The 25,793-nt window shown below is 44.1% G+C and overlaps 1 protein-coding gene across 1 annotated transcript in view; it reads right to left on the reverse strand.

Annotated features, from left to right (window-relative positions):
- Positions 1-25,452, reverse strand: part of LOC115458877 (CMP-N-acetylneuraminate-beta-1,4-galactoside alpha-2,3-sialyltransferase-like) — a gene marked incomplete at both ends in the record, with an annotated part of 216,961 nt that extends 191,509 nt beyond the window's left edge. Inside the window, 3 exons of the mRNA XM_030188715.1 lie at positions 8,335-8,429; positions 21,585-21,677; positions 25,377-25,452. Coding sequence (XP_030044575.1) covers positions 8,335-8,429; positions 21,585-21,677; positions 25,377-25,452 — 264 coding nt within the window. The remainder of the gene's footprint in view (positions 1-8,334; positions 8,430-21,584; positions 21,678-25,376) is intronic.
- Positions 25,453-25,793: the final 341 nt, after the last annotated feature.

Here is a 25,793-nt window from a genome sequence, read left to right on the forward strand (position 1 = left end):
GGTAAATCACAATATCCTAACCAAACTACTGGATAAAGTTGGAATCGGCGGAAACATCTTAAATTGGATAAAAGGCTTCATCACCTCAAGATCTTACCAAAAGGCTTATTTTCGAAAGAGAAAGACGCCATATTTCGACCCAAATCGGGAGATGGGCGCCTTTCTCTCATGGGCGCCCAAATCGGTATAATCGAAAGCCGATTTTGGGCATCGCCAACTGCAGTCTGCGGGGAACGGACAAAGTTGATGGGGCGTGTCGGAGGCGTGGTGAAGACTAGACTGGGGCGTGTTTATCGGTTGAGGAAAGATGGGCGCGCTCGGATGATAATGGAAAAAAGAAGGGCGCCAGAAGCCAGAATTTGGGTCACTTTTTCTGGACCCTTTTTTCTCACGAACAAGTCCCAAAAAGTGCCCCAACTGCCCAGATGACCACCGAAGGGAATGGGGATGACCTCCCCTGACTTCCCCAGTGGTCACTAACCCCCCCCACCAAAAAAAAAGAACTTTAAAACTTTTTTTGCCAGCCTGCATTCCAGCCTCAAATATCATTCCCAGCTCCATCACAGCAGTATGCAGGTCCCTGGAGCAGTTGTTAGTGGGTGCAGTGGACTTCAGGCAGGTGGACCCAGGCCCATTCCCCCCCCCCCCCACCTGGTACACTTGTGCAGGTAAATGGGAGCATTCCAAACCGCCCCCAAAAACCACTGTACCCACATCTAGGTGCCCCCCTTCAGCCATAAGTGGTATGGTAATGGTGTAGAGTTGTGGGCAGTGGGTTTGGGGGGGATTTGGGGGGCTCAGCACCTTATGCCTGGAACAGACTTCCCGAGCCCATACGCCATGCGCCCTCCCTGCCCATTTTCAAGTCCTTACTCAAAGCCCATCTCTTCTCCCTTGCTTTTGGCACCTAACCACCTTCCCCATTCATGACACCTATACTGACTACATAGCTTGTTACCTTTAGATTGTAAGCTCCTTGAGCAGGGACTGTCCTTCCCCATGTTTAAACTTGTACAGCGCTGCGTAACCCTGGCAGCGCTATAGAAATGTAAGTAGTAGTAGTAGTAAGGTAAGGGAGCTATGGACTCGGGAGGTATTTAAAATGTTTTTTTCATTGTTACAAGTGCCCCCTGGGGTGCCCGGTTGGTGTCCTGGCATGTGAGGGGGACCAGTGCACTACGAATCCTGGCCCCTCCCACGATCAAATGCCTTGGATTTGTTCGTTTTTGAGCTGGGCGCCTTCGGTTTCCATTATTGCTGAAAACCGGTACCGCCCAGCTCAAATCCGCCCAAATGCGATGCATTAGCCCGGCACAAACCGTATTATCGAAACAAAAGATGGACGCCCATCTTTTTCGAAAATACGGTCTGGCCCGCCCCTTCGCGGACCCGTCCACGGCGATAGACGCCAATGGAGATGGGTGTTCGAGTTCGATTACGCCCCTCCAAATCAAATCAACTCCACCATCTCATCTCCCTGGTCACCAAACTGCGGTGTACCTCAAGGTTCCCCTCTATCCCTGATCCTTTTCAATCTTATGATGATCTCACTAGCAAAAGCTCTATTCAGACACGGTCTCAACACTTTCATATATGCTGACGACGTCACCATATTTATTCCCTTCAAATCTAATCTAACTTAAATTTCCGACAAAATATCCTTGGGCATGCACATCTTAACCGCTTGGGCCAACGCCTTTATGATGAAAATGAACAAAGAAAAAAACGCAATGCCTAATCCTCTCTTCCCAGCACTCCGCGCCCCTCCCTACCAGCCTTAACATCTCTGGCACCACAATCCCCATATCTGACAACTTAAAAATCCTCGGAGTGACATTAGATAACCATCTCTCGCTCGAAGATCACGCAAAATCCACTACAAAGAAATGTTCAATATGATGTGGATACTGAAACGCGTAAAACCATATTTCCCCCTGAAAACATTCCGGAACTACGCACACCCGATACTGCAACAGTATTTTCTTAGCTGCAAGAACTATCCTGAAAAAACTTCAGAATGTCCAAAATACAGCAGCTAGACTCATTTTTGGCAAACCACGATTTGAAAGTGCAACCCTCTTCGAAAAAAAACTTCATTGGCTCCCTATCAAAGAACGAATCAATTTCAAAGTCCACACACTAATCCAAGATTATCCACGGTGAATCTCCAGGCTATATGCTCGACATATAGCCTCAAGGTTACTAGGCTGTATAGAGAGAGGTGTGACCAGCAGAAGAAAAAGAGGTGTTGATGCCCCTGTACAAGTCGTTGGTGAGGCCCACCTGGTATTGTGTTCAGTTTTGGAGGCTATCTGCTAAGGATGTAAAAAGAATTGAAGCGGTGCAAAGAAAAGCTACGAGGATGGTATGGATTTGCGTTACAAGACGTATGAGGAGAGACTAGCTGACCTGAACACTTATACCCTGGAGGAAAGGAGGAACAGGGGTGATATGATACAGACGTTCAAATATTTGAAAGGTATTAATCCACAACGAACCTTTTCTGGAGATGGGAAGGCGGTAGAACGAGAGGGCATGAAATGAGATTGAAGGGGGGCAGACTCAAGAAGAATGTCAGGAAGTATTTTTTCATGGAGAGGGTGGTGGATGCTTGGAATGCCCTCCCGCGGGAGGTGGTGGAGATGAAAACGGTAACGGAATTCAAACATGCGTGGGATAAACATAAAGGAATCCTGTGCAGAAGGAAGGGATCCTCAGGAGCTTAGCCTAGAATGGGTGGCAGAGCTGGTGGTTGGGAGGCGGGGCTAGTGCTGGGCAGACATATACGGTCTGTGCTGGGGCTGGTGGTTGGGAGGCGGGACTAGTGCTGGGCAGACTTATACGGTCTGTGCCAGAGTCGGTGGTGGGAGGCAGGGATAGTGCTGGGCAGACTTTTACGGTCTGTGCCAGAGCTGGTGGTTGGGAGGCGGGGATGGGGCTGGCCAGACTTGTACGGTCTGTGCACTGAAGAGGACAGTACAAATAAAAAGGTAGCACATATGAATTTATCTTCTTGGGCAGACTGGATGGACCGTGCAGGTCTTTTTCTGCCATCATCTACTATGTTACTATGACATGATCAACCTCCCCACCAGGAACATGTCTACAACCTCACAAACTTAACTCAACCTACACTACCCCAATTGCAAAGGACTCAAGTACAAAACCTATTATGGATCCAACTTCTTCTTCTTAGGCAGCCAACTCTGGAATGCCCTCCCCAGACCAATCCGATCACTCAGTGACCATCTGCCCTTTCGGAAATCACCAAAAACCCATCTGTTCAGGCAAGCCTACCTAAACGATCCAGATTAATTCCCACAAACCCATCTATTCATCACATATCCAGGAGACAATGACAACAACCTAGACTACATCTCCCGCCTCATTTTCCCCTGCTTATCCCCTGTTCTATCCCCTTTCACCTCATTGACCCCTCCCCCAATGCTCACCTATCCTTACTCACACCTCTCCTACTCCCTTCACTCTTGCTCATTCCCCTCCGACTCATCTACCCTCCAATTGCTCACTTACCCTTGCTCATACTTCTCCTACTCCCTCATCCCTGCATTTCTACATTCCTATTTCTTTTATTACTCCGATAATACTCAACTTATTTCTCTCCACCAATACTTTGTAAGACCCAATTACTATGTAAGCCGCATTGAACCTGCTTTGAGTTTGAAAGCGCGGGGTACAAATGTAATAATAAATAATAATTATCCTAGCATTCTATTTACTTTCTTAGCCACTGCTGCACATTGAGCAGAGGGTTTCAACGTATCATCAACGATGACAACTAGATCCTTTTCCTGGGCAAGGACCCTAATGTGGAACCTTGCATCATGTAGCTATAGTTTGGGTTCCACTTTCCCATATGCAATACTTTGCACTTGCTCATATTAAACATCATCTGCCATTTTCTGAAGGATTTTCTTTTAGCTCTAATAGCTTCCTTCACTTCACTTTTCCATGCTGGCTGTCATTTGGCCTTTCTTCTGTCTTTTTTAATATATGGAATATATCTGGTCTGGGCTTTCAGGATGGTATTTGCACAATATGCACGCCTGATATAAATCTAACATTTGCAGCTGCTCTTTAGGTCTATTTTCCTCATTTTATCATAGTCTCCATTTCGAATGTTAAATGCTAACACATTGGATTTCCTGTGTGTATTTACTCCAGTCAGAATCTATAAGAGGTCTGAAGTCCAACTCCACCTCCCTAGACCCATTTATTTCAATTCCAGGTTGCCTTAAAAAAAAAAAAAAAAAAAGAGTTGTTATTCAGTTGTTGTTCCAGTTTCTAGGGCCTTGCCAATTGCAAGATCGATAGTTATTTTTTCCTTATTTTTTTGTTGAAGGTAGCCTATAGCTAGGGAGTCATAGATATAAAACTATATAGCCGGCTTGTCCTCAGAGAAAACAAAGTTATTTACCTTCAGAAAATAGAAGGAACCATCTGAAAATAACAAGAAGCAGCATAAGGAGTGTCAAAGCAAATGCAAGGTGCAGATAAAGAAGACCAAGAGGGATTACGAAAAAAAGATAGCATTAGAGGCAAAAAAACATAGTAAAAATATTTTTCAGTATATTAAAAGCACGAAGCCGGCAAAAGATCGGTTGGGCCGCTGGATGACCGAGGGGTAAAAGGGGCGATCAAGGAAGACAAAGACATAGCAGAGAGATTGAATTCTTTTGCTTCGGTCTTCACCAAGGAAGATTTGGGTGGGATACCGGTGTCGGAAATGATATTTCAAGCGGACGAGTCGGAGAAACTTACTGACTTCACGGTAAACCTGGAGGACGTAATGGGGCAGTTCAGCAAACTGAAGAGTAACAAATTTCCTGGACCGGATGGTATTCATCCTAGAGTAATGATAGAACTGAAAAATGAGCTTGCGGAGCTACTGCTAGTGATGTGCAATTTATCCTTAAAATCGAGCGTGGTACCGGAAGATTGGAGGGTGGCCAATGTAACACCCATTTTTAAAAAAGGTTCCAGGGGAGATCCGGGAAATTATAGACCGGTGATTCTGACGTCGGTGCCGGGGAAAATGGTAGAGGCTATTATTAAAAACAAAATTACAGAGCACATCCGAGGACATGGATTACTGAGACCGAGTCAGCACGGCTTTTGTGTGGGGAAATCGTGCCTGACCAATTTACTTCAATTCTTTGAAGGAGTAAACAAACATGTGGACAAAGGGGAGCCGGTTGATACTGTGTATCTGGATTTTCAAAAGGCGTTTGACAAGGTACCTCATGAAAGGCTACAGAGGAAATTGGAGGGTCATGGGATAGGAGGAAAAGTCCTATTGAGAATTAAAAACTGGTTGAAGGATAGGAAACAGACAGTGGGGTTAAATGGGCAGTATTCACAATGGCGAAGGGTAGTTAGTGGGGTTCCTCAGGGGTCTGTGCTAGGACCGCTGCTTTTTAATATATTTATAAATGATTTAGAGATGGGAGTAACTAGCGAGGTAATTAAATTTGCTGATGACACAAAGTTATTCAAAGTCGCTAACTCGCGACAGGATTGTGAAAAATTACAGAAGAACCTTACGAGACTGGGCGGCTAGATGGCAGATGACGTTTAATGTGAGCAAGTGCAAGGTGATGCATGTGGGAAAAAAGAACCCGAATTATAGCTATGTCATGCAAGGTTCCACGTTACGAGTTACAGACCAAGAAAGGGATCTGGGTGTCGTCGATAATACACTGAAACCTTCTGCTCAGTGTGCTGCTGCGGCTCGGAAAGCGAACAGAATGTTGGGTATTATTAGGAAGGTATGGAAAACAGGTGTGAGGATGTTATAATGCCATTATATCGCTCCATGGTGTGACCGCACCTTGAGTATTGTTCAATTCTGGTCGCCGCATCTCAAGAAAAATAGTGGAACTGGAAAAGGTGCAGCGAAGGGCGACTAAAATGATAGCGGGGATGGGACGGCTTCCCTATGAAGAAAGACTAAGGAGGCTAGGGCTTTTCAGCTTGGAGAAGACGGCTGAGGGGAGACATGATAGAGGTATATAAAATAATGAGTGGAGTGAAACAGGTGGATGTGAAGCGTCTGTTCACGCTTTCCAAAATACTAGGACTAGGGGGCATGCGATGAAACTACAGTGTAGTAAATTTAAAACAAATCGAGAAAATCTTTCTTCACCCAACGTGTAACTAAACTCTGGAATTCGTTGTCGGAGAACGTGGTGAAGGCGGTTAGCTTGGCAGAGTTTAAAAAGGGGTTAGATGGTTTCCTAAAGGACAAGTCCATAACCGCTACTAAATGGACTTGGGAAAAATCCACAGTTCCAGGAATAACACGTATAGAATGTTTGTACGTTTGGGAAGCTTGCCAGGTGCCCTTGGCCTGGATTGGCTGCTGTCGTGACAGGATGCTGGGCTCGATGGACCTTTGGTCTTTTTCCAGTGTGGCATTACTTATGTACCTGTAGCAGATACATAGTCTTAAATACCCTCCCTCTTCCCCTTAGAACATGAATACTATAAGCTAAAAATTTGACTGGCTAGGTCCTTTATGACAGTGGTAGGCAGGAAGGAGCGTGCACATGTGGTGCAGTGTTTGAAAAAGTTGTTGTAAACAAGCTACAGAGCATCTCCACACGAGTTCCTTCAGATGGTGTCACCACGTAAGATAATGTGGGGCCCTTTTACTAAGGCGCGCAGGTGCCTACTCGTGTCCAATGCGTGTCAAGTTTGGAACTACCTCCTGGCTACCACCTGCCCTGGGTGGTAATTCCATTTTGACGCGCATCCAAACAAGCGGTAGAAAATATTTTTTATTTTCTACCGCGTGGCACTTACCCCACGGTAATCGGCAGTTTACGTGCACTGACGATTACCGCCGGTTAACCCAATAGACGTTACCGCTAAGTCAATGGGTGGCAGTAAGGTCTCAGGCTGAAAATGGATGTGCGATGGTTTTCTAGTTCTGGATTATGTGTTACTACAAGTGATAAACATTCCATAGTTTTCCTCTTCTTGTACTGTAATAAGTTTTCCACAGTGTTTTGAGTGAGGATGCTATTTTCTTGAAAATGATTTTGGGGTAATAGCCCTTTTTTTAAAATATTATGCTATGGGTATGCAATCTGAAAATTTTTGTTTCATATCGTTTCCTGTGTCACTTCCGGGATTCTTCATTTTATTCAGGTTTTATTCCTTATGTGCTATGAGTTCACACTCTTTCAAAAGAGTATGCATTATTTATAATGAATGTACATCCTTAGATTCTGTCAGAGCTTTAAGGTGTTTATATCCAATGAGGCAGGTCTCTACTAGAAACCTGCACAGGAACGGGGTTCGCAGGAATCCCGCGGAACCCACAGGGATGGAAGCAGTTCTGCGGGTTCCCCCGTGGGAACGGAAGCATTCCTGCAGGATTCCTGTGGGGATGGAAACAGTTCCTGTAGGATTCCCATGGAAGTGTAAGCTGCACCTGCGCCAGCCTCTCATCTACCAATTACCAAGTTCTTTGAGTGCTGTCTCCTCCCCCTCTTCCTCCTTGCTTTAACAGCACAAATGCGGAATTCAAAAAGGCGTAGGATTAACACACAGGATCTCTAATTAGAAAATGGAAGTTATAAAAAACCTAACCTTAAATGGCTGCATGTGTGTGGATGTGTCGAGTAACGCTTAGATGGTGATTCTGGCTGTGATGAACTAGGGCCGATAACAGGCATACTTCTATTGTGTAGGGCGATAACAGGCATACTTCTATTGTCTGTGTCTCATATATGGCAATCTGGTTTAGGATGGGCTGGAAAGGGCTTAGTCAGCAACTTCAGTGGCAGGAACATGAGGACAGTGCTGGACAGAGTTTTACGGTCTGTGTCTCACAATGAGAAGATGAATAGACTGGAGTGGGCTTTGACGGCAACTCCAGCAGTTGGAACACAAGGATAGAGCCAGATAGACTTCTATGGTCTACGTCCCAGAAACACCAAAGAATGATCATATCAATATAATATCACACTTGTTGATTTTATCATGAATTGAATGAGTGTGACTATTGGGCAGACTGGATGACCGTTCAGATCTTTATTTGCCGTCACTTACTATGTTACTATTAATCCTCTCTGCTCCTGGGCTAATGTGCACAGCAATGCACTGTGGGGTTGATTGGGGGGGGGGGGGGAGGGGAGGGAATAAGCAATGTGAGTCATCTGCAAATGAAGGCTCAGGGAGACATGGTATATATGGGGCAGACTGTAAGTGCACTGGAAAACTGAAGAAATCATAGAAAAAGCCTTCCTAGAAAGGGTGTCAGCTGACTGGGTTCATAATGTTTTCTAGAACAAAAATCCATCCTACCTTGTCCTTTAATTCCAAAGGGGGGGAAAAAATTCCGGATCCTTGTCCATTTGCGGAAGGAATCATCAAGAAACATTGGAGCTGGTTTAGAGAACCTGGAAATTAAAGACAAAAATGGTATATATTATTGCAGAAAAAAAAGTATACAAGGGCTTTAAAGATGAATTTCTCACTACAGCAGGCTGAAGATCTGATGTTTAACATATAAACCAAACATGTGCAAATATATTTAACAGTGGTAGTCCATTCAGTTTGGCACCTTGAACTATTACTTTTTAAATAAGACACAAGTGAAAAAGGAACCATGTTTGTTTCTGTGATGGAATTATTACTGAGGTAGTCCATTTTGGGAGCTGAACAGCACAACTCTAATATGCAAATGAAGGGTTTGGAGCACTGTATAATTAATTGTGAGCTAGCTTTTCTGTGTTAAGAATACAGTCCAACTGATTCTTTTGCCAGCTTCTTGCTTTTAATATCTAAAATAATTTTTTTACTAAGTGTTTCGGCCTCCAACACAATCCTTCCTCCTTTTTTAATACATGGAACATATTTGGCCTGGGCTTCCAGGATGGTATTTTTTAACAGCGTCCACACCTGATGTAAATTTTTTACCTTCGCAGCTGCTCTTCTTTCACCATTCTTCTCATTTTAACATAGTCTCCTTTTTGAAAGTTAAATGCTAGCGTATTAGATTTTCTGTGTGTACTTACTCCAAAACCGATATCAAATCTGATATTATTATGATCAGTTACCAAGCGACTCCAGCACCATTACTTCCTGTACCAGATCGTGCGCTGCTCTAGAATTTTTCCTCCTCTTGTTGGCTCCTGTAGCAGCTGCACTATAAAGCAGTCCTTTATTTTGTCACGAATTTTTATCTCCCTGGTATGCCCTGATGTTACATTTACCCACTCAATACTGGGGTAATTGAAATCACCCATTACTATTGCGTTCTCCGGTTTTTTAGCCTCCCAAATTTCTGATAACATTTCTTTATCTGTCTGCTCATCCTGGCCAGGTGGAAAGAGTATATTCCTATCACTATCCTTTTCCCATTTACACATGGAATTTCAATCAATAGTGATTCCAAGATGTGTTTTGTTTCTTGCACAATTTTCAATCTATTTGATTCAAGGCCCTCCTTTACATACAATGCTACGCCTCCACCAATTCAATCCACCTATGGGGGGGGGGGGTGACCCACTCTTGGAAGATCTCGTATGCTATGCGCATGCTGACAGACCACTCAAGTGGCTGCAACACCCTACTCAGTCTGTCCGCCAGGCTGTTTTCCTTTTCTGCTAGGTATATAGCCCGAAGGACCATTCTGTTAAGGAGAGCCCACTGTCACATCCTGACACAAGGGGTAGGATCCCACACCTCTCCTGCTTCTTCACATGGAACATTAGAACCCGGTTGTCAATTTGAATAATTTGGTTCATCAGCCAAATACTACTACTACTACTTAACATTTCTAGAGCACTACTAGGGTTATGCAGTGCTGTACAAATTAACAAAAAAGGACAGTCCCTGCTCAATGGAGCTTACAATCTAAAGGTCGAAATGTCAAGTTGGGGCAGTCTAGGTTTCCTGAATAGAGGTATAGTGGTTAGGTGCCGAAGGCGACATTGAAGAGGTGGGCTTTGAGCAAGGATTTGAAGATGGGCAGGGAGGGGGCCTGGCGTATGGGCTCAGGGAGTTTATTCCAAGCATGGGTGCGAGGCAGAAAGGGCGGAGCCTGGAGTTGGCGGTGGTGGAGAAGGGTACTGAAAGGAGTGATTTGTCTTGAGAGTGGAGGTTAGGGGTAGGAACGTAAGGGGAGATGAGGGTAAGAGGTAAGGGGGGGGCTGCAGTTTGGGTGCATTTGTAGGTGAGCAGGAGAAGCTTGAACTGTATGCGGTACCTGACCGGAAGCCAGTGAAGTGACTTGAGGAGAGGGGTATATGAGTATATCGGTCCAGGCGGAAGATAGACGTGCAGCAGAGTTCTGAACGGACTGAAGAGGGGATAGATGGTTAAGTGGGAGGCCAGTGAGGAGTAGGTTGCAGTAATCAAGGCGAGGTAATGAGAGTGGATGAGAGTTCGGGTGGTATGCTCAGAGAGGAAAGGGCGAATTTTGCGATGTTATAGAGGAAGAAGCGACAGGTCTTGTCTATCTGCTGGATGTGCACAGAGAAGGAGAGGGAGGAGTCAAGATGACACCGAGGTTGCGGGCAGATGAGACGGGAAGGATGAGGGTGTTGTCAACTGAGATAGAGGTAGTGGGAGAGGAGAAGTGGGTTGGGTGGGAAGACAAGAAGCTCGGTCTTGGCCATGTTCAGTTTCAGGTGGCGGTTGGACATCCAGGCAGCAATATCGAAAAAAGCAGGCCGATACTATTGGCCTGGGTTTCTGCATTGATGTCAAGTGTGGAGAGATAAAGCTGGGTGTTGTCAGCATAAAGATGATATTGGAAACCATGGGATGAGATAAGGGAGCCCAGGGAAGAGGTGTAGATTGAGAAAAGAAGGGGTCCAAGGACAGATCCCTGAGGAACTCTACTACTACTACTATTAGCATTATAGCGCTACAAGGCATAAGCCAGCGCTGCACAAACATAGAAGAAAGGACAGTCCCTGCTCAAAGAGCTTACAATCTAATAGACAAAAAATAAAGTAAGCAAATCAAATCAATTAATGTGTCGGGAAGGAAGAGAGGAGGGTAGGTGGAGGCGAGTGGTTACAAGTGGTTACGAGTCAAAAGCAATGGTTAAAGAGGTGGGCTTTCAGTCTAGATTGAAATGTGGCCAGGATGGGCAAGACTAGGGGCTCAGGAAGTTTATTCCAGGTGTAGGGTTGCAGCGAGACAGAAGGCGCGAAGTCTGGAGTTGGCAGTAGTGGAGAAGGGAACAGATAAGAAGGATTTATCCATGGAGCGGAAGTGCACGGGAAGGGTGTGTAGGGAGGACGAGTGTGGAGAGATACTGGGAGCAGCAGAGTGAGTACATTTATAGGTTAGTAGAAGAAGTTTGAACAGGATGCGAAAACGGATAGGGAGCCAGTGAAGCGCTTGAGGAGGGGTAGTATGAGTAAAGCGACCCTGGCGGAAAGACGAGACGGGCAGCAGAGTTTTGAACCGATTGGAGAGGGGAGAGGTGACTAAGTGGGAGGCCAGCAAGAAGAGCAGATTGCAGTAGTCTAAACGAGAGTGACAAGGGGTGTGGATGAGGTTTTGGTAGAGTGCTCGGAAAGAAAGGGGCGATTTTACGGATTGTGTAAAGAAAGAAACGACAGGTCTTGGCAATCTGCTGGATATGGAGCAGAGAAGGAGAGAAAGAGTCAAAGATGACCCAATGTTTCGAGCTGAGGAGACAGGGAGAATGAAAGAGCCATCAACAGAAATAGAAAACGGGGGCAGCGGGGAGGTGGGTTTGGGGGGGGAAATGAGAAGCTCGGTTTTGGTCATATTTAATTTCAGGTGGCGTTGAGACATCCAGACAGCAATGTCAGACAAGCACGCCAACAGAGAGCGGGATGGGGGTGGAGGAAGAACCATGAGAATGTACTCTGAAGGTACGGTGGGAGACATAAGAGGAGAACCAGGAGAGGACAGAGCCCTGCAACCCAAATGAGGACAGTGTGGCAAGAAGTAAATTGTGATTGACAGTGTCAAAAGCGGTGGATAGGTCGAGGAGGATGAGGATGGAATAGTGGCCTTTGGATTTGGCTAGGAAGAGATCATTGCAGACTTTAGATAGCGCCGTTTCTGTGGAGTGTAAGGGGCGAAAGCCGGATTGAAGCGGATCGAGGATGGCATGAGAGGAGAGAAAATCAAGGCAACGGCTGTGAACGGCGCGTTCAAGTAACTTGGAGAGGAAGGGTAGGAGGGAAATGGGGCGGTAGTTGGAGGGACAGGTAGGGTCAAGTGAAAGCCTTTAAAGTGTTTCAAATGGCCCTCAGCCAGAGGAAATTGATATGGAAAACTGTTTCCAGAGCACACCATGATCCTGGGTGTGAAGTCCATCTACAAGAGCTCTCCATCCCAAGCTGAATGCATCCGTTGACAGCACCTTCTGGGGAGGCAGAATGTAGAATGGTAGTCCCACCATCAAGTTTTATTGAATTGCCCACCGGGGTGGTGGTGGGGGGGAATTGAGCCAGCTCTGGAAGGACCTGGATGGCATCTACTAGAATCCCAGTTGCCTGAGACCACTGGGAAGCCAGGGTCCACTGGGCTTCTCACAAAAGAGTGAATACTAGTGTAAAATTCTGGTAAATCAATACTAACAATAATGTACACTAGTTAATACCAAGCTTAAAGCAAGGTAATAATTTATTTAAAGGAGAAAGAGAAACCAATCAGATAACAATCCTTGGTTACAAACGGCTAGAATATAAGCTGATGTTTTGTTTTTATCATCGGGCTCAAAAACTCCTTTGTTTGTGTATTTCTGTGTCAACATTTACTGTGCATAAGTACATAAGTACATAAGTAGTGCCATACTGGGAAAGACCAAAGGTCCATCTAGCCCAGCATCCTGTCACCGACAGTGGCCAATCCAGGTCAAGGGCACCTGGCATCAAACAAATTTTTTTTGTATGTCTCTTAGACTCTTAACGGTGATGTAAAGTGCCCAAATCACTTATTGCATTAATAAATCAGCACTTATCTTAATATTCAATGGGGCCATTGTTTCACCCATCTTGTGGCTTCCTCAGAAACTTGTGCCATTATTTTTCACCGTCATAGGTTTTAAGTGATCAAAGTTTCTTTCAAAATGGCACTGTTAAGAATCTAAGATACATACAAAATATTTTTTGTTTGATGCACAGTGTGTTGTGGAGGAATGATGCTTGTGCTTCTTGGGCTTTCCTCGATGCTCACTATTACGATCCTTCAGTGCCGACAAGCAAATGTTAGCTGTCTGAAAAATGCAGGCATGGAGAATTTTACTTAAAAACAGTGGAAGTAGTGAGGATGCTGGCTCGGCCAAAGTCTCCCTCAGCTGTTCTAGGACAAACAAATAGTGGGGAAATTCTTCTCTATTATTTTTTTTAATATCTTGATCTGCTTCAGTAGACCAGTCTGTGTAGGAGAAGTGCAGAGTCATCGGCTTGCTGAAGTAAAATTTGAGAGTGTGACTGCAGTCTGTCTCTGGAAAATCCCTCTGAAAATTGTACTGTGGCTATCTGGCAAGCACTTGTGTTCCAAGGTGTGAAAACCCATGGGTGCTAGAACTGAACCCCCATGCTTCATAATGAACATGCTTGTTAATTCATGGCCTCAGGACCCATGATTACTCTGTATCTAGATCCTTAGGATCCTTGTCACATAGCACAGCACATTTCAGTCATTGAGAAGTTGTTCTGAGAGACACAGCTCTGAAGTTATAGACAGAAAAGAGCCAGAGAGCAAAATCCGATTGTCCTGCTGGGGCACTACATGCATCTAGTAGTGTTATAGAAATGATAAGTAGTAGTTGTGTGGGAGGGAGCACACATACATGTCCAAACAGTTTTTCTAGACTCTGGAAGATGGTCTGACATTACCCATGTGTAGCTCATTATATCCTCCTTGTCCATGAAGAACTGACCATTCAGTCCAATTCTCCATTTCCTGTCTTTTAGCCAGTTTCTAATCCACAATAGGCCATTTACCTTTTATCTCCTCTTTAATTTCCCAAGGAGTCTCTCACCTTCTAAATACCTTCTAAAAATCCAATACACTATTTCAACTGTCTCACCTTCATCCACGTATATACCTTTCAAAAAAAAATCGAACAGGATGGCAAGGGAACATTTTCCTTTGCTAAATCCATGCTGGCACATTCCCATGAAGCTGTGTCTGTCTAGTCAGGTCTACGCTTCAGTGTGTGAAGGAAGAGCGGGACTTGGGGGTGATTGTATCTGACAACCTTAAAGCTTTCAAACAGGTAGAAAAAGCGACAGCCAAAGCCAGAAGGATGCTTGGGTGCATAAAGAGAGGCATGACCAGCAGAAAAAAGGAGGTGATAGTGCCGGAACAGAGGAGTGGCCTAGTGGTTAGGGTGGTGGACTTTGGTCCTGAGGAACTGAGTTCAATTCCCAGCACAGGCAGCTCCTTGTGACTCTGGCCAAGTCACTTAACCCTCCATTGCCTGCCGCATTGAGCCTGCCATGAGTGGGAAAGCGCGGGGTACAAATGTAACAAAAATAAAAATAAATAAAAGTATAAGTCTCTGGTGAGGCTTCATTTGGAGTACTGCGTGCAGTTCTGGAGACCGCACCTACGGAAAGATATAAACAGGATGGAGTCGGTTCAGAGGGCGGCTACGAAATTAGTAAGTGGTCTTGAATGCAAAAATTATAGGGACAGGCTTATGAACCTCAACATGCATGCGTGGGAAGAGAGGTGGGAGAGAGGAGACATGATAGAAGCGTTTAAATATCTCAAGGGCATTTATGTACAGGAAGAGAACCTTTTTCAAATGAAGGAGAGCTCTGGAATGAGGGGGCATACGACAAAGTTAAGAAGGAATAGGCTTAGGAGTAACCTAAGGCAGTATTATTTCACAGAAAGGGTGGTGGAGGCGTGGAATGGCCTCCCGGTGGAGGTGGTGGAGTTGAGGACTGTTCCAGAATTTTAAAACGCAAGGGATAAGCATGTGGGATCGCTCAGGAACAGGAAGAATTAGGGGTTACAGAGGATGGGCAGACTGGATGGGTCATATGGCCTTTATCTGCCATCATGTTTCTATGTTTCTACCAATCTTTAGTTTCCTAGATCATCCCTGCTGACCTTTTTAAAACAATTTGTGCTACAATGGCCACCCTCTAGCTTTCAGAGATATTATGACCATTTTAAATGACAGGTTACAAATTACAAGGCCAGAACAAGTAACAGAAGGAATGAAGAACAGAGTGAGAAGGACAAAAGGGAAAATTCACAGGGAGCAAAGAAGAAAAAAAAGGACTGAGATGAGAAACTGGTTATTCATTGCTGTAATTTTGGAAAGCAAGCTCATTCAGTCTATCTTACAGAGAAGAATAAAAGGCACCAAATCAATGGAAATTATTTTTTTCAAAACAACAAAATAGTAGAAACCAAAAAACCACTATAATCTCTTTCTCCATGCTCCAGTTAACAGTGAAGAATGTCCCAGCTTTATACAACAAGGACTTTTGTTCCAAGTACTGTATCTGGGATAGCACACAAGAGATCCCTTGAACATAGAAGGCTGTAGCCATACTCATTACTCCCCAATAGAAATTATCATTCATCAGGCGAATAGTTCTAAACTGGCACAGGACACTCTCCAAACCACCACCCTGACTCAAACTTTAATAATTCTCAGTCTTTGTTAGACCTCAGATTACACAGGTCAAAGAGGAAAGGTCAGTTTCAATAAAAGTGCTTTTTATGACATCCTCCAGTCAATGTTGTAATGTAAATGACAAACCGCTTTTGGCAGTGCATTTTCCACATTATCATCAGCAAATTAAAACTCATTTTTGAGCCGTCATAATCCTTTACTCCTTTTGACCCCCAGCCCCCTTCATCTGTCATCAGATACATCTGAAAAAAGCAAGAGGCCAGTTCAGCCTATAGAAATGGCATCTGAATAGCATATTGTGGCTTGGGTAAGACATTCTTCTATTTTACGGAGGCAGAGAACATAACGATTAGGGACAGAAGCAAAACAGACACACAGGACACAGAGGAAAACTAAGGGGGATTGGAAATGACTACAAAATTCAGGGAACATCTAAAACAGAAAAGAACTAGGATTCAAAAGGTATAATTGAGATATAATCAATTGTCTCCTTTAAGGGTATGTCAAACAATTCTGGGAGTTCATATAGTCATCATTGGCTGAAAAACCTCCCCAAAAAGTTTTATTCATCTATAAATGTACTGAGTTCAAAAGAGCTTTTTACTTAACTTTTGATTCTTAAAGATGTGCTGACTCCTCAGTCGAGTAACTCTATTCCAATGCCAACCATGGCCAATGTTTTGCAACCTTCATCAGGGCTCATGGAACAAAAGTTCACTCCACTTCATGGTTGTTTAATACAGAATCACCACACCTCAAGGCCCTGAGTTTACAAAAGGACTTTTGGATTAACAGTTTTACGAAAGCGTGAACACTGGTGTCCTGTGCCTTTAAACACACAGCCAGATTATGGTTTAAAAGGCAGCAAAAAATCTATTCATAAGTACATAAGTATTGCCATACTGGGAAAGACCAAAGGTCCATCAAGCCAAGCATCCTGTTTCCAACGGTGGCCAATCCAGGTCACAAATACCTGGCAAGATCCCAAAAAAGTACAAAACTTTTATACTGCTTATCCTATAAATAGTGGATTTACCCCAGTCCATTTAAATAATGGTCTATGGACTTTCCTTTAGGGAGCCGTCCAAACTTTTTAAAAACTCCGCTAAGCTAACCGCCTTTAACCACATTCTCTGGCAACAAATTCCAGAGTTTAATTACACGTTGAGTGAAGAAAACGTTTCTTCTCCGATTCGTTTTAAATTTACTACATTGTAGCTTCATCGCATGCCCCCTAGTCCTAGTATTTTGGAAAGCGTAAACAGACGCTTCACATCTATCAGTTCAATTCCACTCATTATTTTATAAACCTCTATCATATCTCCCCTCAGCCGCCTTTCTCCAAGCTGAAGAGCCCTAGCCGCTTTAGCCTTTCCTCATAGGGAAGTCGTCCCATCCCCTTTGTCGCCCTTCTCTGCACCTTTCTAATTCCACTATATCTTTTTTGTGATACGGCGACCAAAATTGAACACAATATTCAAGGTGCGGTCACACCATGGAGCGATACAAAGGTTTATCACATCCTCATTTTTGTTTTCAATTCCTTTCCTAATAATACCTATCATTCTATTTGCTTTCTTAGCTGCAGCACACTGAGCAGAAGGTTTCAACATATCATTAACGACGACACCTAGATCCCTTTCTTGGTCAGTGACTCCTAACGTGGAACCTTGCATGACGTAGCTATAATTTGGGGTTCCTCTTTCCCACATGCATCACTTTGCACTTGCTCACATTAAACTCATCTGCCATTTAGATGCCCAGTCTCGTAAGGTCCTCTTGTAATTTTTCACAATCCTCCCACGATTTAAACGACTTTGAATAACTTTGAGTCATTATTTTTGTTACATTTGTACCCTGCACTTCCCACTCATGGCAGGCTCAATGCGGCTTACATGGGGCAATGGAGGGTTAAGTGACTTGCCCAGAGTCACAAGGAGCTGCCTGTGCCTGCAGTGGGAATCGAACCCAGTTCCCTGGGACCAAAGTCCACTACCCTAACCACTAGGCCACTCCTCCACAAATGCAATTACCTCACTAGTTATTCCCATCTCTGGGTCATTTATAAATATGTTAAAAAGCAGCGGTCCTAGCACAGACCCCTGGGGAACCCCACTAACTACCCTTCTCCATTGAAAATACTGACCATTTAACCCTACTCTGTTTTCTGTGTTTTAACCAATTTTTAATCCACATAGAACACTACCTCCTATCCCAGACTCTCCAATTTCTTCTGGAGTCTTTCATGAGGTACTTTGTCAAACACCTTCTGAAATCCAGATACACAATATCAACCGGCTCACCTTTATCCACGTTTGTTCACACCCTTCAAAGAAATGTACTAGATTGGTGAGGCAAGATTTCTCTTCACTAGTGTAGTTCAGGCTCAAAACACAAAATAAGCCTGCCTTCCCTCACAGGCTGTCCAGCTCAAGTTCAAACAAGCAGCTCAGGGCTAAATAAGTTAGGTCTGCTTCCCTAACAGACCAAAAGATGAGATCATAAGAGTAGCAATACGGGGTCAGACTAGGGTTACCATAAGTCCGGATTTACCCGGACATGTCCTCTTTTTGAGGACATGTTCGGGCATCCAGACGGGGTTCTGGCCAGCCTGCCCATTTGTCCAGATTTCTGGACAAATGGGCGGGCTGACGTGCGTGGTGGCGGAACTGCCCTCCCCTTACTCATGATCTTCCCTGGTGGTCTAGTGACTTCGGGGCAGGAAAGAGCCCCCTCTTTCCTTCCCAGCACGCTGCTCTGCATCCTGTATGCTGCCTGGGACGGTCTCGGCGAGATTCAAAATGGCCGCTGAGAATTGAGGTCTTGCGAGGCTGCTTCAATTCTCGGTGGCCATTTTGAATCTCGCCGAGACCGTCACAGGCAGCATACAGGATGCAGAGCAGCGCGCCGGGCAGGAAAGAAGGGGCTCTTTTTTTTTTTTTTTACATTTGTACCCTGCGCTTTCCCACTCATGGCAGGCTCAATGCAGTGGGCAATGGAGGGTTAAGTGACTTGCCCAGAGTCACAAGAAGCTGCCTGTGCCGGGAATCGAACTCAGTTCCTCAGTTCCCCAGGACCAAAGTCCACCACCCTAACCAGTAGGCCACTCCTCCACTAGACCACCAGGGAAGATCATGAGTAAGGGGAGAGGTGGTGACAGGGCCGGGGGGAGGGGAGGTGAGGTGGTGACCAGAGGGAGGGGAAAATGCGACAGGGGGCGGGGCAAGGTGTGAGAAGGGGTGGGGCGAGGTGTGGAAAGGGGCGGGGCAAAGACGTGAAGGGGCAGGGTGAGGGCGTGAAGGGGGCGAGGCAAGCGTCCTCTTTTTTTAAGGACAAAAAATGGTAACCCTAGATCAGACCAATGGTCCATCTAGCCTAGTATCCTGTTTTCCAAACAGTGGCAAAGCCAGGTCACAAGTACCTGGCAGAAACCCAATCCGTTGCAACATTCCACACTACAAATCACAGGGCAAGCAGGTTGCTTCCCATGTCTGTCTCAATAGCAGACTATGGCCTTCTCCTCCAGGAATTTGTCCAAACCTTTTTTAAACCCAGATATGCTAACCGCCGTTACCAACCTCCTTTAGGTATTTCGGCCTGCCGAAAAGGATATTCCAAGCCGATGCTCTCTCCAGGGGCCTTTAACCCTCTCGAAGAGCCCGAGGAATCCTACCCTATGTTAAACCTGGCCTGTATCGCCTCTGCAACTGTAACTTCGGCCACCTCTAAGACCTCCGTTCCACCCTAGGCTAGGAAAAAAGTTCTCAAATAGGGACACTCTTCCACGTTTGTTGGTAACTCTGGGCTTTCTCCCAGTACTATTGGTGGCCACGCATGGCTCAGGATATTTTGCATTTTGTTTCCAGCTGTCCCGTCTGTGCCCGAAACAAATCCTCTCCTGGCAAGCCATGGGGATGTTTACAGCCGTTACCTGTTCCACAGCTTCCTTGGCAAGAGATATCCATGGACTTTGATACCGACTTACCACCGTCCCAGTCACACGGTCATTGGGTGGTAGTGGACCGTTTTCCCATATGGCTCACTTCGTCCCCATGCAATTCCTTCCAACATTTACTGAACCCAGGTGGAAATTAAATTAGGGTTTTGTTTTAATTGGAGGGGGGGTGAATGTTTATGGAGGGATTCAGTGGTGGGAGGGGGGAGGGGACGGAGGTGTCCGGATCGCGCTCAAGGATAGAATGGAGTTGTCCCCCCCCCTTTTTTTCCTTCTTCTTCCTGTTGGGAATGCAGAGTTGGGGACGGGTGGGGGCAGATGATTTCTGGTTTGCAGGTTACATTGGTAAAATTTGGGGAGCGGTTAGCTCTACGGCACCTCGAAGGGTATAGGAAACTGTTGGGGATGTTATAAGGAACAAAACATTCCCCTTCTTTCCGAGTGTTGACTTTGAATTTATGAGATATACACTTTGAGGGATGGGTAGAGCTGAAATAAGATGGGAGAAGACAGGGCTTGGTAGATATGATATCTTGGAGGTATCTGTCTCAGGGTCCAATGTAACTGTTTCTAATGGTTGGGAATATATTGTTTGGACACAGTTTAGGAAGGGATGGGGTCGGGTGGGGCGGAGGGAGATGATATATAACTTGGGACGGTTGCTCAATAGAATGCTGTAATTTACTGGATGTTTTACAAACTGTTGAAATGTTGCTGACGAAGTATGTGACTGATTTGTCCAATAAAAAGATTTAAACATAATTGGAGGGGAGTGGAAACTAAATTAAGGTTTTGTTTTAGTTGGTGGAGGGACATTGATTAAATTTTTGGCCTACCCGCTTTGTTCTAAATTCACCCAAAATTGGATGTCTGGCTACACCACTGGTCTGAGATAGTTTCTCGTCTCATATTTAGCATTTCTTTATTTATGTGTGTATATGTGTACACATCTGTGTTTGTATCTGTAAGAAGTGCTCACAGGGTAATGTAACAGAAAATTGTTTCTCAGAAAGATAACTCCTCTCCTTGCCCTACCCATGTCCCTTTGACATCTAGATATAGTTGGTGTCACATGGTGTAAATCGCTCCTGCTCTTAAAATGGCATTTACATCTGTAGGCCTCTCAAGATTTGAAAATGTTGCCATTTACAGATGGGGCTGCTTCTAAAATAAGAGCTTATGAGTATTAGACATGTGTATCTGAAATGTCAAATGTGTATTTCACACATATTATTGTTATGATGATCATTTACATTTTTGCAAATGAGCAAACTGTCCATCATTTCACAGCTGCAGCGCCTCCCCTTAACTATATATTCAAACTATAATCACCTCTGCTCCTTATCCCCTGCCATTTTTGTTTTTCATTTTATTCACTAGGTTGTCTGTCCTTCAATAAACAAGATAAAGGCCGCAGGAAATTCACGATGACACAAGAAAAGAAACAAGCAAAAAACCGTCACCAAAACTAACCACAGAAAAGTGAGCTATCTTTTTAGCCCTCCTCAGATCACATACTAAATCCCTGGCATTAGAAAACCATGCATTATGCATTCAGGTCTTAAGCGCACTTTTCTGCATCTGGGTTTAACAGTGCCTTCATTACCCTTGGATATATAAGAAACATGTGTTGATGTATGTATTTTGTAATCCATTCTGGTATTTTCAGAAGGATGGACTAAATGTCCATGCAGCTTTTCATATGCGTAACATGCTGGCTGTGCACTAAAGCCTACAACAGTTCATTTAAATTGGTCTCTGCTCAATGGTGAAGTTTGTAGACTGCAGTCATAAGCTTGTACATTCAAATCCTGAGAAGTCCAAATGGATAAACAATCAGTGACAAGTAAGAAACCTTTAGCTGGTCCTTGCCTTGAACTCTCCTGCAACCTTCAAGTTCCAGATTATGAGCTTAACAGCAGCATCCATAGGGAGGGGCCCAGCCTTCGGAGGAAGGGAAGTAAGATTTTAAAAACTGAACCAACTGTTTAAATCACTCACTTTGGGAAAATTGTAGTCATCAGTGCAGATGCATACCCAGGCTTGCAAACACCTTCTGTGAAATTGGCATACTTTGCTGCCAGCTCCACTAGTCTGTAGAAAAGAAAGTAAAATGAGGACTCAAAACTGCTTAGTTAAAAAATAAAGTAAAGAAATCAGTTTCTTTCTTGCTTCTATCGTTACAATTTTTGGTCCTATTTCTTTTTGCTTTAAAATAAATCAACACCACAAAAAAATTTTTTTTTTTCAAAAAAATGTTCAGACCTTCGGGAGATATTTATCTAACATTGTTCCAACAGATACCAGTATTAGATATTTGTCAGTGATCAATTTTCAAATTATTTTTATCATTTTTAATTTCTCTATTAAATAAAAAGTCCAAAGACACGTACGGTCCCTATTTACAAAGCTACTTGGCAATGTGTTGGCATTACCGTACCGCCAGCCGCAGCGCAGCTTTGTAAACAGGGGGGTTAGCTTCTGTTGCAGCGCTTCCAAACTTTTCAGGAGGCTCAACATTTATCTGACATGCTGCTTCAGGGATAGTAATCCCTGAAAATACCTATATTTGCATGTCCAATTTAACATCCACTTCTGCATTCAACAAACATTACAGCACACTCTTAACTCTCCAAGATGATAGTGGCATTTTTAAAAACGTTATATTTATATCTGGAGATTAGCTGATCATTCTGAGCCAATGCCGTAATGGCATCCAAATCAATTCTTCATTTAGACTCCAAGGTACTACCATGTTAAGCTCAAAAATCCAACACTGATCTTCATAATTCAACTGACATTCATTATCTCCTCCTTCCCATCCCTGCTGAACACCATCAGTTTTTCTCCAATGCATGTCTCCCTGACAGTATCCTGTTTCAAAAAGCCAGTGAGAGGCTAAAGGGGCAATCAAAGTGTCAGTATAAATGTGGGATTTATTTTCATTTGAATGCAATCCTACTTTTTTAAGTAGTTCTTCCCAATAAATGAGACTGTTGTATGGACAGAGTATTATGTAGATCACATATGCTTGGAATAAACTCCCTGAGCCCATACACCAAGCCCCCCTCCCTGCCCAACTTCAAATCCTTGCTCAAAGCCCACCTCTTCAATGTAACTTTCGGCACCTAACCATTATTCATCTATTCAGGAAATCTAGACTGCCCCAATTTGATTGACTGCACTTTTTTGTCCTTTAGATTGTAAGCTCCTTCGAGCAGGGAATGTCCTCTGTGTTAAATTGCACAGTGCTGCGTAACCCTGGTACCACTTTATAAATGTTAAGTAGTAGTAATATATGATATACTGCAATTAGTCTGAAAAAGTGGCTTCAATGGATAATAGTAGGATGGATCCAAAATGTCCCCCATTTACCAATCAGATTTACATTTATATAAAGTAGAAAAATGTGTTCCTATAGTTTTACTTCTTTGCAATGCAATAATCTAAAAATATGCCAATGTTTATGTACCAAGTTCCTAATGGTAGAAAATAGAGAGAAGTACAAATGTTAAAAGACCTTCCTGGAAAAACCTAGGGGGTCTTTTACTAAAGGTTAGCTCGAGTTATCTGCAGCAGGGTCCATAGGAATAAAATGGGCCCTGCTGCAGTTAAGCTAATCTTTTGTAAAAGACCCCCCTAGCTCTTAAATAAGCCTGTCTCACAACTAAGTACATAAGTAATGCCATACTGGGAAAAGACCAAAGGCCCATCAAGCCCAGCACCCTGTCCACGACAGCGGCCAATTCATGTCAAGGGCACCTGGCAGCTTCCCAAACGTACAAACATTCTATACATGTTATTCCTGGAATTGTGGATTTTTCCCAAGTCCTTTTAGTAGTGGTTTATGGACTTATCCTTTAGGAAACCGTCTAGCCCCTTTTAAAACTCTGCTAAGCTAACCGCCTTCACCACGTTCTCCGGCAACGAATTCCAGAGTTTAATTATGCGTTGGGTGAAGAAACATTTTCTCCGATTTGTTTTAAATTTACTACACTGTAGTTTCATCACAAGCCCCCTAGCCCTACTATTTTTGGAAAGCGTGAACAGACGCTTCACATCCACCTGTTCCACTCCACTCAATAGGAAAACCTCTTTGCTGCCAGCAATACCTATGCTTGAAATTTAAAGTCAGATAAAGTAGAGCACAGGCATCTTAGATGTAAAATTGATTATACTCACTTTCATTTTCCTATGGAAGTAAGTACCATGTAAATAAACTCCATCCCTTTTAAAAATATGTATATTCAGTTACAAGTGGTTTGTGCAGACAACAAGATTAATCAAACAAGCCACCAAGTGACAATATTTGATGCTACCAGGATATTTCCCAGTCCCCAGATGGCTTACAATCTAAGCAGAAGCGTAGTCAGGTTTTGACATCAGGAGGAGCAGACCTTATGTAAAACATGCGGCAGTGTGAAGCTGAAGGGCCGATCCGCACAGGTGCTGTTTCATTCAAATCTGTTGGGGGGGGGGGGGTGGCCGATCCCCATGCCCCCCCCCCCCAGTTACGCCTCTGAAGGGTCCTTTTACTAAGCTGCAGAAGAAATTAGCATGGGCCCATCCTAATATCTTCTGCGTAAAAAAAGGAGACAGCGCAGCACAATTCCTGCATTAGCTGCCTAAAATGGAAATGGGTGGAAGCTGAGCATGACATGCGTGGATGAAGAACTGGTCAGCTCTGACACAGGTTGGTACTGTGCACTAGCTCTCATGACTACCGATAGCACAGCCGCAGTTACCGCCTCTCAAGAGAAGGCAGTAACTGCAGCTTTACTATGGACAATCCAGCATTGAAGCTACTGTCATTCCAACCATGACAACCCCCTCTAATCTCAGTTCCTACCCCTTAACCCTCCCCCCTCTGCACAGGTGAAATTCCATGATACCTGCTGCATACATCCAATAACACCCATGTGCATCTTATCCCTCCCAAAACATATGCAGTCCCCCCCTACCAAGGCTCCTCTTGAGGTTGCAACCCCATGAAAAACACAGCCCCTGAAGGAAAACCCTCCCCTCCTCCATCCCTTCTGGATTTTCCTGGGGGGGGGGGGTCAACATTGGTGGTGCAGTGATCCCTGATGGCAGCGATCCTCCTCCACTGCTGCTCAGGTTATTTATTTTAAAAATATATATCCCACTCTATCTGAAATTCTAGGCGGGGTACAAAACACATACACATTAACATACAAACACTAAAGACAATATATAATTAAACATTTCTTAGTACTGCTGTAAATATCATCTGGTCAAAAAGAAAACTGGTGCCTGAGTTGGTGCTGGGATCCAGAATGGTGCTTATCCCATTTTGGATCCCAGCACCAACCCAGGCATCAGCAAAGAAGGATCGCTGCCCGCCAGGGACCACTGCACCACCAGTGTCGACCGCAGGTAGGTACCATGGGGGTGAGGGGGTACGGGGAGGGTAGGATTCAGGGGTGGGGTAGAGTTTGTGCATGGAAGGGTCAGACCATTAAAGGGGGAGGGGAAACCACATGATCACCTGTGCAGGTGGGAGGATAGGACAGAGGGCCTTGGAGCACGGGATCAGTTGGAGCAGGAATGGACTGCAATGCCCCAAGGTCATCTTGACAGTTTGCGTTGGGGCTGCATTATATGCATGCACCAATAGTGGTGCCTGAATGCTGTGTGCCATGTGCGGTAAATCCAGTGCAGAAGCAGGTCACTCCCCTTGCATTTCTTGTACAGGTTTGCACTTATTACATTTTAATCCTTGCTGTTTATGTGCATTAAGTTCAAAATCTACCACACCTTGATAAAAAGAACCTCAGGAAATGAAGACTTTGCGCATCATTTATTTTTTGGTTCCTGGTTGCTTTCTTTTTATTTTCAGGCACTGAGCCTTAAGTAGTTGATTGGCTTGTTCTGTCATAGCATCATGTCTTTCTATACAATACAATAAAAAATGTATATTCTGCTACATACCATTGCTGGTTCCATATAGATTAGAATAATTAAAAGAGACTAGGCAACTCGAAACATCAAAATTAAACAAATAGTAAAAACCTCATACATATAACTATAATATAATCCAAACAAGTGTTTTTTTTAGCAGTTTACAAAAACATAAATAATTACAAGTTAATCTTACTCCAATGGAAACAAATTTTTGCATTGTGCTGAAACAGAAGCAAAGCCATAGCAAGGATCGATTTATATCTAATTCTTTTGGGCACAAGAAAC

Source organism: Microcaecilia unicolor, unplaced genomic scaffold, assembly GCF_901765095.1.
Source record: "Microcaecilia unicolor unplaced genomic scaffold, aMicUni1.1, whole genome shotgun sequence".
Lineage (NCBI taxonomy): Eukaryota > Metazoa > Chordata > Amphibia > Gymnophiona > Siphonopidae > Microcaecilia > Microcaecilia unicolor.